The sequence below is a fragment of the Pyxicephalus adspersus genome, chromosome 11 (assembly GCF_032062135.1).
Source record: "Pyxicephalus adspersus chromosome 11, UCB_Pads_2.0, whole genome shotgun sequence".
NCBI lineage: Eukaryota > Metazoa > Chordata > Amphibia > Anura > Pyxicephalidae > Pyxicephalus > Pyxicephalus adspersus.
The window spans coordinates 25,590,023-25,604,732 of NC_092868.1; the positions used below are offsets into that span (position 1 = coordinate 25,590,023).

At 37.1% G+C, this 14,710-nt stretch overlaps 1 protein-coding gene across 1 annotated transcript in view; it reads left to right on the forward strand.

Moving 5' to 3' along the window:
- The window catches only part of SHANK1 (SH3 and multiple ankyrin repeat domains 1), a 168,087-nt gene that overhangs the window by 47,931 nt on the left and 105,446 nt on the right, over window positions 1-14,710 (forward strand). The window contains exons 8-12 of the mRNA XM_072425275.1: window positions 2,341-2,418; window positions 6,003-6,069; window positions 7,492-7,774; window positions 9,711-9,874; window positions 11,238-11,351. Of these exons, the coding sequence (XP_072281376.1) occupies window positions 2,341-2,418; window positions 6,003-6,069; window positions 7,492-7,774; window positions 9,711-9,874; window positions 11,238-11,351 (706 nt within the window). The remainder of the gene's footprint in view (window positions 1-2,340; window positions 2,419-6,002; window positions 6,070-7,491; window positions 7,775-9,710; window positions 9,875-11,237; window positions 11,352-14,710) is intronic.

Genomic DNA, 14,710 nt, shown 5'->3' on the forward strand with positions numbered 1-14,710 from the left:
TCCATGGCTGCAATCATGGACATGAGCACAGCCATGGGACTCCTCCTGACAGTGAGGGATCGCAGGGCACTAGGGGTTAAATGGTGACAAGCCTCTCCATTCACCCCTAGTGCTCTGTGATTGGCTGAGGTTTTACGCTTCTCAGCCATTCAGCACTAGACTTGAATGAGGAGCCTTGTGCCCATTTATCTCTAGTGCTCTGTGATTGGCTGAGAAATAGGAAACCCTGATGACAGCTCAAGCATCATCAGGATTTCCCTTTCCTCAGCAAGTCAGGAAGCAGGGCAATCAGCAGAGCTCTGCTATGCTTACAAGTCCACTCCCCTGATTACTCCCACAGCCCTAGAGGAGCTGTGACATGTTCTGTATCTGTAACACATACTACAGCTCCTCTCGGGCTGCGGGAGTAATCAGGGGAGCGGAGCTGTAAGCATAGCGGAGCTCTGCTGATTGCTCAGCTCCCTGATTTGCTGAGGAAAGGGAGGGTTTCCTATTTCTAATTCTCAGCCAATCACAGAGCACTAGAGATGAACAGGCACAAGCTCCCCATTCAAGTCTAGTGCTGAATGGCTGAGAAACGTAAAACCTCTGCCAATCACAGAGCACTAGAGGTGAATGGAGAGGCTTGTCCTCATTTAACTCCTAGTGCCCTGCGAGTCCCAGGGCTGTGCTCATGTCATGATTGCAGCCATGGAAATCATCCTGTCATTGGGATAACCTGTAAAAAAAAGTTTTGTTACACAAACACACACACACATTTTAATAAAATAATTTAATTAAACATTAAAGTCTCATCCAATTTTTTACACATATTTTAACCTTTTCAGTGAATGAGTAATGGGTTTTATGTACCCCTGTACTCATTCCCTGAAAGGGTTAAAAGTAAAACTTTTTTTAAACGCTTATGTAAAATTGTAATGTAAAACGATGTAAAACGCGTCATAGGTGTTTAAAAGCGTTTTTAGCGTTTTAAAGTTAAGCTTTAAAACGCTTGTAAAAGTGCATAAAAACGTATATAAACGTGGTAGGAACATTTATATGCGTTCTTAAAACCGTTCATGTAGACCCAGCCTTAACAAATAAAGTTGCATAGTTGTTTTTGTTTATTGATGCATTTACATGCAACATACATGCTGGCAATCTTCTGCAGTGTTTTACAGTGTCCATAGCCATGTCATTATAGTTATGTGGTTAGTCAAGTGAAAATATGCTCAATTTTTAACAAAGATACAAAGATGCTGATTGATTACTTCACATTGTAAATGGCTAACTGAGTGAACCTACAAAATGGCTAATAGCCAAGCTATACATTTATACCACAGCAAAATAATTCTGTTTTTAGAGCCCATACAGTTATTGCTGAATCAGCCCTGCCATGGTGCTTCTGGAATTTTAAAGAAAACCTCAATCTTTATTCAGAATATTATTTTTCAGTCTGGATCCATATAAAAAGATTGAATCATTTATCCACATCTATTCAAGTCTATTTTCATTACTCTTATATTATCTGATTCCCTTTCATATAACCCTATGCTATCGATTTTCATTACTCCTTTATTAAATTAGTGTATTTCCATTACCCCTGTGTTACATGAATGCCTTTCCATTACCCTTATATCATGAGCCACCCTATAAAGAACCTATTTTATGCGTCTTTTTCCATTACATATATTTAAATTGAGTCTCTTTTCATATCACAAATATATTTTTTGAGTCTCCTTCTTTTACCATATTTTTAATAAAATATTATAACAGTAACAAACAAGTCTTTTTTGCCCCTGTATTATTATCCTTCCATTATACCTATATTTTATTAGTCTCTTTTTGTTACCAATATATTATGAGTTTTTTATTTCCCCTATATTATGATTCTCTTTCCATTATACCCATATTATAGTGACTTTATTTACTTCTATATTACATAAGTTATTTTCCTTACACATACATTATAAAAGTCTCTTTTCATTATATATAATGTATACACAGTAGATTTTCATTGTCCTGACATTGATCTTCTGCATCTGATTGTCCTGCTGACACGATCCTTCACCAGATCTTTTTTTTTCTGAATGGACATGAATTATATGAAATGTATACTTCCTTCTCTTTGCGCCTGTTTCTGAAAGCATCATTTTTTATGAGCCTGCTGCATCATCCTGAAAAGCTCTGAAAAACATGCTAAAACTGTGAACAAATTATTTAAGACCCAGTTTAATGGTATATCAAAGGGACTTTCTGACTTGAGCAAAGTAGTGATGTTTGTTGAATGGCTGTAAAATAAATCATTGCCCTGAGTTGCTTACCTTTGTGTCTGTAATATTTTGTATTTTGCTACTACAGGAAAGTTGTGCTCGAGTATTGCTGTATCGTGGAGCAAGAAAAGATATAAAAAATCACAGTGGCCAGACCCCATTCCAGGTATGAACTTCTTCCCATTCCTACATGTGTGATATGTGACCACATGTCAAACCTGAATGATTTTTTATTGAAGCCTTATGTCTGACATGAATTACATATCTGTACTAATGATTTTCTTTCTTATTTTAAGTGAACCTGCAAATACCTAAAATTTGTTCTGCTTAATGTTTGCTTCACCTGTTTTTCTTACCTTTTATCAACATGCTTATGACATTTGATAAAAAAAGTCTTTCCAATTTCATTACATACTTTATTTTAGTCCCAAAGACGTCATCACTGGGTCTTTGTGCTTATAAAATGCAGGCAGATCGCGGCTGGTGTGTGGGGCTTTAGGGAGTAAATCATAGGGAAGATAAGGGTACACTGGGTGGGTTGGGGGGGGGTCGGGGAATTACATTTAAAGATGCTTTAGGTCTCTGCAGATCACTTAAATGTCCCCTCGCCTGTTCCTGGTAAATGCTGACACCGACAGGAAGGGCGAGAAAAACATTAAAATACTCCAAGAAAAGGTCTTCATAGACAAGCATTTCTTCCAGATCTTCTGATCTGATGATCAGGCTGGTGAAAAACAAAGAGTGAAACATGTATTGAATATAGTAAATCAGGTCAATGTGGCCACACACAAGACATTTTGATTGTCCCTCAAAATCTACATAGTTTCCTGAAAACATCCTCACTTCACCTTGCTTCAGTACTTCTTTCAAGACCCCATAACCCTGATGCAATCAATGAGCTGGCTTCTGGCAGGATATCAAATTGCATTAATCGGTGGATGTCAGTATGGCAGAAATTTCTTGGTTCCATACTAGCTAACTTCTTGGGTCCCTTACCTTCCCCCATGTCTACAAATTACAGCATTGCAAAAGTCAAACTATTTTGAGTCCTGGTACAGAAGTATCCCGTGTCCCTGCAGTCTGGAACAGTGGAAATTCCTGGGCAAGACTGCATTTGCAAAGCTCAGAGTTTAGCTTTAAAGTGGTGGCAGCAAGTAAATGTATACACATAGCAAGAGATGGCATCCATCCCCATTATGTATAACAATATTGTCCACCTTGAAAAAACACAAGAGTCACATTTGCATTTACGATTCGATTGTAGGGTTATATTTGGATCAATTTTCCCCAATTTATAAATATCATATGTATCAAAATAAAACCAGGAAAAGATGTGTATAAAATTGAAATAATCTCCTTTCAGGAAGCTTCATCCTTGTTGGTGTCAATAGCAGTGTCATCAACCATACCCTCCCTTCCTTCTCTGCCGATATTCAGTTATTACTTCCCTGATCAATGTTTCCAGGCTATTTTTAATTTACTGATAACGTTGGTCCAGAACTTTACTATCGATCCACTGAGAGGTGTTTTTACACAACAGTTGATACCCCACTACCTCTGTGTATTATCAAACCTTACCATATAGGCAGACCAACCATGGGCAGCCAGTTGGACTGTCCTAATGTATGATATAGTATTATTCCAGCATTGGTTTAGAGCATTGTGCAATCATTAAAGACTAAATACTACTAAATATAATTGCAGCTTTCACCATAGGGGGTAATTTTTTTCTGTTTAGTTTGGTTGATTGAGCTACTATAAATCCTCCATGTAGGCTAAGCTTTAGGGAAATAAAATCAAAAGTAGCATAAAAAAATTTTTTCCTTGGGTAAAAAAGACATAACATATAACCTTATTAACAAAACATTGGCCCAGAACACTAGAGAAAATATGGTTTGCAATAACATTATGAGTGACGCAAGCCATAGCTGATTTGAGAATTAATTTAGTCCAATACACTGTATGAGACATAGGCAGATAGAACAGACATAAAACTAATATCCTGACTGACTACAGGAATAATTATTCTATTATCAGATGAAAGGTCCTCAGGCTGAATGATTTAGTCCTGTCTGTTTATATAAACAAAATCCATGTGGGGTTCTGGAGTTGCAAATTTTGCAGCCATGCAAAGTTTGAGATTGAGATTTTATGCCAAGTATCTCTTTCTCTATCACAGTTGTACTGTTTAGGAAGTCTCTGGCACTTCACCCATTTACCCTTACTCTACGGGGCTAACATGGAATATACACAGGGTTTATGACATAGCATCCTCTTTATTTGAAGGCATTTAAACTTGGTCATTACCCCAGGACCATGCTGTAGATTTCTGGTGGAGGTTAGATGTTCCAAAATACCTGGAGGCCCCCAGGAATTTGAGGCAGTTTGAACAGAGTCAAAGCAATGGCAGTTTAAATTGTCTCCAACAGGAAATTAATATAGATCTCTCAGTAAAGAAAAAAAAGTAAAAAAAAGTAAGCATATTACAAAAAAAGACATTAAACCAAACTCTTAATCTCTAAATTCTTGTGTCTCTATTTTTAATTCCTTGTTGACAGCAATGGTGCACAATGTAGCATTCCAGTGCAAGCCCTTTGCCTACATGCTTTGTTCTTACAGGTGTCTCTCTTGTCTTGGGTACTTAGAACATATGACTCAAGGAGAGATGATTCCAGGATGGTCATTTGAGACATTAATCCTTAAAGCAGAATTAGACTTAAATAGTAAAAAGTTGGAAACAGGTTCTTTATAGCAAAAGGGACAGGCAATGTCAAACTTGCCTGTCCACAATATTTTTTTTATACTAAACACTTAGCTACACATACACAGCACAGTGTATGACTTCAGCATCTCAGCAACAGCTCACTATCAGGAATGAATGAACTGCACTGCACACCTGTGAAGGAGTTTTGTAATTCCGGCCAGACTAATGAAGATAGCTGAAGATCCTGAACCTGAAGAAGGAGATCTCTAATCAGGGAGATCGTTTAAATCACAACTCTTACAGAACAACTCGAGATTATTTTCAAATTATACAACTATACCATTTATGTACGAACTGCTATGCTAAAATGTATGTGAATAATATTGAGGCTCTCCTGTAGTTTTAGAGCTTTCTCTAGTTGTATACAAAGTATCCTATTGCCACCCTGTGGTCATTTTTAAGAAGGTTCTCTGATTTCAGTATTTTCATTTTTTTATTTTTATACTGTAACTTTTTTCTTTTCTTTTTTTATTTGCATACGACTACAAATCAATTTGAGAGCTTTCCTAAATGGGCTACAGAACAGCGTGACTGCCAGCTGTCAATATTTGTCGCATATGATTTTTAGGCCCCTTCCCTGTTCACTCGATATGAAGATTAATCACATACCAACTTTCAAAAAAAGTTGTTGGCAAATGAAACAAACAGCCAAACTCTGTCTCCAATTTATTAAAAATGTAAATGTAGACCTAGGGCTCATCTCTAATCATCTATTCAACGCTGGATTGTTTTACCTTTAAAAAGACCTACTGGGGTTGAAGATGATGAGCAAAATTGCTGACATCCACACTCCTCAATTTTGCATGACTTGAATCTTAATAAAAATATTATTAATTGGACTGTGGAAGTCTGGGGGATTCTTACGGCCTTCTTCCCATGCTGCCGTCTTTATTATTTATCTTTTTTTTATTTTTATTATTTACCCTGCTGTCCAACTCCCAGATAAATCAATGTCTCTCATGTTTCATGACTTGTTCTTCTTGCAGGTAGCAGTTATTTCAGGAAACTTTGAATTGGGGGAATTAATAAAGAGCCACAGAGACACTGATGTAGGTGAGTAACAACCACCTGGGTATAAATATGTGCTATTTGTGTATACTAAAGTATGGATTTTTTCATTATATACAAATATATCTGTAATAATATACTGTTTAGCAGGGTTGTTAACAGTGTATATATGTCACCTAGATCCTAGGTTTATGACCTTTTGTGTTCCTGTAACTGTAATTACTTGGTCCTGTACTTGGTTTTAGAATCCATGGACTTTAAAGAACTTTGGGTGGGATAAAGCATTCATTCTTATGTCCTATCCACATCTTACCTGGTATCCTATTAGCTTGTAAGTTAGTATTAACTTTGATGTGCTTTAATATATTCATGCTGAATGATGCCCAGGCTATTGTCCCACATTCTATGCTGTGGGATTCTGCAGGTGGGTGAATAGGCTGACTGCTGACAGAGCACTAAAGAGGTTCAAGAGATACCTGCTTGTTTTAAAGGAAAGCCATTAGGGGGCACCTGTATAAGCTTAGAATACCAGTTGAGCCTGATCCATTTACAACAGGGGTGTCAAACTGAAATACACAGTGGGCAAAAATTAAAAACTTAGACAAAGTCGCGGGCCAAACTTGAAACTAAAATAGCACAGCTACTACAATTCCCTGCTTCTAAAAAACAGTCCAATGTGGGGCCACGCATAGTCAGAGAGGCTGCTGGTCTATAGACATGAGTGATGCTGGGAATTGTAGTAGCGGCACTATTTCAATGCAGCGGCGGGTCAGCTGCAATTCATATTTAGGATTTCTTTGGGGGGCCAAAAAAAGGACGTTGTGGGCCAGATTTGGCCCCCGGACCAGAGTTTGACACCCCTGCTTTACAACTTAGTGCTTGAAATGAGACAAAACCTAATAGAGACAGTCATCTATTGCGGAATAAAATGTAGGAGATTGTAAAACAGACTAATCAGCTCCTTCAAGAGGTAAACCACTTAACCATGTGACAGATGCATCAGCTGAATAAACCTATCGGCCTCTTTAAGAGAACAACAGCAAGTAAACCTGTTTTATCAGCAGCACGTATAGGCTTTGTCATGGGCAGAAAGTGGCACAAAGGCTGACTCTAAATTTCAACAGCTGGTCCTGATAATATTTGAAATAGTAGTTGAATAGGAGTCGTTTGTCATTGGTACCTGACATCTTCCCACTAGTGATCATAGTTGGGGAATCTGAGGAAATTGTCCCAATTCGAGAAAGCCAGGCTACCACAATCATGCTGGTAGGTCTTGCAGCTGAGGTCATGAGTGCAGCTGAAGGTGACCACCCCATCCAGTCTGTTTTGTTTGCAAATTTTTATTGACTTTGTTTTGTGGACTGACTCTTTTTCCCCATCTGTAATGGGGACTTTCTCTTTCACCCATCTGTAATTACCTGATGGAAAACACCAATATTGTATCCACTTTATATGTTTTTTTTACAGTACCCTTTCAAGAATCTCCTTCCTATGCCGTCCATCGCAGAGAAAGCGGTAAAGCTCTTTCGGTTCCCCATGTTCTTCTTCGTGCCAATAGCGACAACAGCCTCTCACTGCCTGACTGGATGGTCTTCTCTGCATCCACTGCCAACACTGTTACTCTGCAGGGACAAAAATCCTCAGGGGGAACTCTGCGAAGCTCCAGTAGCCCACGAGGGGCTCGAAGCCGATCACCTTCGCGAGGACGTCACACAGAGGAATCAAAAAAACAGCCACGTGGACGCCCCAGGTATTTTTAAATACAAAGCTGTTTAATAAAATATTATTTTTTTTTTGAATAAAAATTATACTTTTTATATAGTATATATAAATATATATATAGTTTTATTTTTATTTTTCAACATACACATGTAAACATGAAAACATGCACATGTATATTTCATATTTACCGCAGCCATAACCCTTATGATAATTTTCCCCTGCTGGTATATGATATGGCAGTAATAAGAATACTAACATTGGCCTTATGTACAATATTTAAAGCTTTATGCTGTTTCTGATTTAAGTTTTTCTTGTATGTATTTTTTTTTAATATCTCTCTCTCTCCTACGCGATAATGCAATTTTAATGATTAAAATTAGTTTATTCCTCCAAATGCAAATACTTGAAATCAGGCGTTGAAATCACACCCAAAAATCTCATGTAAAATAATGGCTGAAATATGGATCAGTTGCACCTTTATGCGGGTCCAGTAATTTCTCATCTATGATATGTATATATATATGATATATTATGAGCCCCAAAATCTTAGACAATCCAGCTAATAAGGAAAAAAAAAAACCACATCCCAAGAAAACATGGAGAAATGTTTTTGAAGAACAAAAGTTCAAAAAAGAGGGACTTCAATGGCTTACTTAATAATAAAACCACATAAGAACATTTTATGTCAACAATTTGAAACATTGTGTTACAATAAAAACAAATCATCATCAAGATAGTTATGGCTAATTTATCTCGATATTATCAACAAATTTTTAAAGCAATAAATCACCCTTTCAAAGGGAAAATCTCTCACTTGGATAAATAAAAATGTATATGGGGAAATGGCTAAGAATCTCTGCACACAGCCTCTGTATTGACAATCTTTATGAGTGATGTCATAAAGATTGTCCAGTGATGTCATTACTAGGCCTTCATGCTTCTCTATGCATTGCTGACAGATCATGGCTGGGGAGGAAAGATAACAGGGGTCTGTATATAGCTTTCTAAAATCTGAGACCTGAATTACAGTGAATGGGCAGGCTGGGGAGCTTGGTGATGCTGGATGCCCTCCATCTAGGAAATGAGGAGCCTCTTTCTAATTTGATGCAGCTTTGCATACTGCCTACTGTTATATGCTCACACTTTGCAGTGACATTAGAGCAAGCAGTTTCAGAACACTAGATGAGCCTGTACAAATGTGCACACGACTGAATGTCAGCCTGGAATTCACCGTTATTGGTTCATACAAACTGGGCATCTGCAGTGAACACCCAGTTGTAGTGTATTTGTGACATAATTGTCTGTGCAAAACTGATTTGGGGCCCCCTGATGAACTGATTTGGGGACAGCCCTTGTGGGGACACCTTTTGGCTGAGAAGGGTCCAAGGTCCTCCTGTAATGACAAACTTTGCACCTCCCTATATCTCCCCATGAACCTAACCCTTACCAAGCCACAATAAATACTCCATTTACCCTATCATCCCACGTTAATTAATGCACCTTATGTTTAATCCTTTTCTCCCTTACCAAAAAAATACAGTAACCCTTAATTTAGTTTCTAATGTAAAATTGTCTCCTAACTCCAAATTATCTCAAGAACTTTCAACCCACATGTACAATCTTTACCACTCTGTTTAAAGAAATAACTCCCAAGTCTGCAAAAATATCAAGTAAATGCTTTTATCTATTGTGACCGCTTGGTGGCAGTTAGGCTCTTTTTCCACGAAATTCAGCACTTTTGTATTGAAGTTGTTACAATCCTAGTGAGTAGGACAAATCTGTACATTTTATATATGATTTATTAACAAAATACAGTTTTAAAAAGGCAATATGGCATTTGAAAAAACAAACAAAAAAAATAGTGTCTGATCAAAGATCCATTATTCCAATATTCTAATATATATTGTTGCATTGGTTTAATATGGTTTAATTTTTACAAAAGTTCTTGTGTTTGTCTCTTTCAGTTCTAGTGGTTCTACTAAAGAATCTTCTTCTGGTGGAACTGTGAATCATCGCATGAAACGAAAGCTTTACTCTGCTGTGCCAGGGAGAACGTTTGTGGTTGTAAAGCCGTACCAGGCTCAAGGTGAAGGAGAAATATCTCTCAGCAAAGGAGAAAAAATAAAAGGTAAAAAAAAGATTTTGTGCTATTATATAAGGCTTTTGGGGGATATGTTTTTTTAATTGTAAAAACATTTCCCTGTGCTCTGAAAAATCATTAAAGCTAAAATACTTATAGTTTTTAGTTTTCAACCACAAAATACATCTATTTCTATGGATGCTGGATAAAACGGGGTTTACTGAATAGGTAGTCCCCGGGTTACATACAAGATATTTCAATACCAGTTAATCCCAAAAAAAAGAAAAAAAAAATGATGGACAAGGAGCCTAGCCATTCATTAACTTCTGGAGCAAGCTGTGCTTTGATATGCAGAAACAACTGCAGAGTTTGTCTTGGTCATTAAAGAGTTACAAGAGTTTGCAGAACAGCAAAAGATTTCTTCCGCAAGTCATGCCAAGTCATCACCTCTCCCCCCTATCAAACCTCTGTCCTGCACAGAACAAGCAGGGAAGCCCTGTTTATATCTAGGAGTCGTCTATATGTCAGATGTCCTTAAATCGGGAACTACCTGTATATGGATGATTGCTTTAAAAAAAAATCAAAGATCTTACCTTCGCTTTAACTTTCTCAGCATGGCCAACACTGACCTCTAGTGGTAAATATACTAACACCTAACAAAATACAATTTCTATTAATAGAATTTTGTTTCAGGCATGTTTTATGATTTTAACTACATCCAGAAAAATTAACATATCATCACCAATTTACCTACATAGGCACAAGACACTTGTATTGAATAATCAGACTAATCTGCATTCAGCAGATCTTTATTAAAGAAAAAAATGCTACATTCTATTACCTTCCATAACTTCACTACGAACCTTTAACTTAAAGCCGAACTTCACCCATTCTTCTTACCTCCTCTTTGTTCACATGCTGCCATCTCAGGGCATCTCATTCTCTTCCATCCGCAGTGCATTGTACCCTGTTTGTCACTAATCATGAGAGTTATACAGCGAGGAGTGTCCCTTCCTCTAACAACCACACTAGCCAAATAAATAGCTCTCTGATGTGTTCAAAAAACAACCATTGAGTCCTGTTCTTAGGAAACACATCAGGGAGTGTTTCCATTGGCAAATGATTGTTAGGGGGAGTGAAGTTCCACACTTTAAAAACCCTGAATATTGGTGATGAGCTGGGTGCTCATATACAGGAACTACTCCATCATCCCTTGCTCAGCATTCCTCTGCTTTCATGTCCTCTACCACTTTCATTTTCCAAAAATAAAATAATAAAACTAAGCATATTAGGTATTGGTTGACTTTATTAAAAGGAAGTGATAACTGCTTATCTTCATTCTGCTCTAATAGTTTAAACATCCTGCAAAAGTAACATATTGGATTTTTCAAAATTGTTTTGTATTTTACAGTTCTCAGTGTGGGAGAAGGAGGATTCTGGGAAGGAAATGCCAGAGGTCGCACTGGTTGGTTCCCTTCAGATTGTGTAGAGGAAATACCCACAAAACCCCAGGAAGGAAAGCAAGGTACCATAAAAGTCCTAATTTATGCATATTGCACAATTTATTAGGTGATTATTGAACTAAAAGAACAAAGGTATGCAGGAGATTTTATAGGGACAGCCATTAAAACAATCTCATTAGCAAACACTGTCCCTGTTATGAGACCATTTGTCCATCTTTCCTTTTCTGCTGCCCTTGTTTTAGTCTGATTTTTCAATAAATATAAACAAATTCCATTGAAATAATCTTCAGTTAGCTTTTATGGAGCCTCCAAATTATCACATTTGCTACTTTGGGGGAGAGCAAGTATAAAAGAGAAATAGAGGTAAAAAAGGCCTTTAAAAAAGTAGTAGAAGTGGTAAAAAAACAAAAGTTTTTTTGTGGAAAAATTCTTCATGGACTTTGTAGGTGGGGGCATGGCAGGAATGTGACTATTGACCACATTTTATTAAAACATGTCCTTCGTCTTTGAGGTATGCAATGATACATCTAGACATTCCTACCTGCTGTAAGGTAGAAGGTATGAACTTTGGTTTGGTTAAAAGAAAATTAGAAAAAAGTGCAGTTTTATATAAAGTAAGTACAGGAATGTCCTCCAACCATCAAGGTTAATCTCACCCAATCTCACCCCAAAAAAATTCCACTCATCTCTGCACTAAATGCACATTTTTCCAAACATATTTATTTGAATTATTCCTCAAAACACTTCAAGTACAAAGTAATACCTGTTTATCTGCCAAAATCTATTGTGCTCCTGTTGGACTGACAACACTTTTTCTGTACTAAAAACATAACCAATATTGTCAGCCCTTCCTGCCGGACTACAGGATTCTATCTTTAATTCCTCTGATCCCATTTTATGTGCATACATTAATGTATTTCCCATCAACACAATGCTGGTGCCTGGAATCACTTGAAAAAGGGAAAGTTATCTTGGGAAATGTAGTTCTGGGGATGTGTCTATGTTATTAAGAACTGAGCTCCCTTCAGATGCCCCCTTAAAAACTTTACAATTTTCCAGTACAGGAACAAGAGTATGTTTTAGAGTGGCATTATTTTCACTGTTTTATTTCAGAGGAACCCTTGCAAAAATTGTTAGGTCTTTTGGAGCCACTGCTAAGACCAATTCATTGTTATTCGTAGGTAAATCTCTCCTGCATCTGTGGTCAGTTAAATGATTGCTCCTCCCTACGATGGTAGTCAGAATACCATCTTTACAGAGGAGCCTAAACAATAATTGGTGTCCTCCAGATGACTTTGCCACATGAAATTGGTCCTGCAAGTGGAACTTTGCAGGCACCATCATTAGTCTAGTTGACAAACACGTGTAAAGTTTATTTTGTATCAGTTTTGCTATCAATGTAGGGATGAATAAAAGGTATTTTTGAGCTGAAAGCAGAAAGACTTGGATAGGTTTAACGTGGGAAAATGAGTATAGTGCAGATTTAGCATTGATCACTTGACTGAAGGCTTGTTCTAAGGGAATGACAACTGCATTAAGTAGAAGATGATACACTTATCATGGATGGATTAAAACTCCTTTTATCAGCTCCTTAGGAAAAACAACAACTCATTTAACCCAACTGGCATTGTTCATTGTGAAAACAATTCAGTGCAGAATGGAAATATAACAGTTCTGGAATATGGTTTTAATCATTTATCCAGTTTTGGATAGGTTTACAGTATATTAAAGCAAGGGGAGACAGTTTGTAGAGTTAGCCAGCAGAGGGAGGGAAAATCCACATAAAGATAAAGAATATACAGTTCGATGTCATCAGCATGCACATGGTGTTAGAATATGAAGCTGATAATGAATCATCCCAGGGTAAAATGTGTAGTACTAATATTAAATGATCAGCTATTGACCCTCAGCCCCACCCATAGCATGCAATATGTTAGTGGAGGAAATGGAATAAATAGTTGATCAGAGAAAAAAATGGATAATAGTTAAGAAAACATGCATAGGATGCAGCAGACCCAAATGCTACAGGACAATCTGCTCTTGCCAAAATGTCCAACTGTGTATTTATGTCAATGGTGGTCTTCTGTAAGAGCTGGAAGATATAAAAATAGATGTCAGAGTGATTAGGAAAGTGATGTTAAAGCAGAACTGCATTATTTTTAAAGAATTTAAAGTGACTGCTCAGGTCTCCATGGTTTTCTTCAAAATACATAGTTTTCCCATGCTGTACAGTACAGCTTTGCTTTAATTCCATCGGTTCTACAAATGAGAGCTACACCAGTCCTGTTTTACACCTCATATAAGAAATATAAGGTGTTCTGTGATTTTCCATGGAAAGATTTCCAGAACTGCAGGAACTACAAGGAACATTGTTTTCACCTTAACAAAGGTAACCAGGCAGCATTATGGCTCAAAGGTTAGCATTCTGGCCTTTGCAGCGCTGGGTCCTAGGATCAAATCTAGGACAAGACGCTAACTGCATGGAGTTTGCTGGTTCTTGTTCCCATTTTTTGCGTGTGTTTCAAAAAAGAACACAAAAGAGTATGCAATGTATTCAGGAGTATTGCCTCATGAAATACACAGATATTTGTATATTTAAATACACTGTACAAACATTCTTTTTAAGTATTCATTGTAAGCCACATTTAATTGTGGAAAATCTGCCTATACCATACAGAGATTATCCTGTGTATTATTCTGCAGCCCAGATTAAGGGGCAAGAAGGAATAAATATGCACTTTAAACATGTCACAGCCAAGATTGTCTCACTTTCTGACACGTTTCGCCTCAAGGGATAGGTTAATTTATATAAATGCATTTTGAAGTTTTCAGTATATACACATATATTGTTTAGTTAGGTGTTTCTTGCATCAATACCACATATTGGGTGATACACCTTAACCAATAGTATGTCTAGGACCAAAGAAACAAGTAAGTTTACTTATCATTTTTGTTGATATTTCCACCATTCTGCTCATACTTGACCTCACTACTACACTACTTGACCCACTTTAAATATGACCCTGCTGACATTTGACCTTTTTTTCCTACATACAGTAAGGCTTTATACGTTGATTGTTAATTGGATATATAGGAAAGCAAGCATTTTGTAAATTCCCTGCATATCTTTTCAAATGAAGAAATATTTTTATTGATCTTATATATACCAAGTAATAAAGTAAATTATAAAGTACCATTCTTTTAATTTAGTCTGTGTCATATGTCTTAATCCTTCCTTACGGAAGCTCATAGGGCAAGATGTGTCGGGCAGCGAGACAATCCTGGCTAAGACATGTTTCAAGTCCCTATTTACTTCTACTTGCCCCTGTATCTACGGCTGCAGAATAATACCAGGATATTCTCTGTATTTTATAGGCAGATTTTTCCACAAATTAATGGATGTAAAGAGCATGTTTGTACA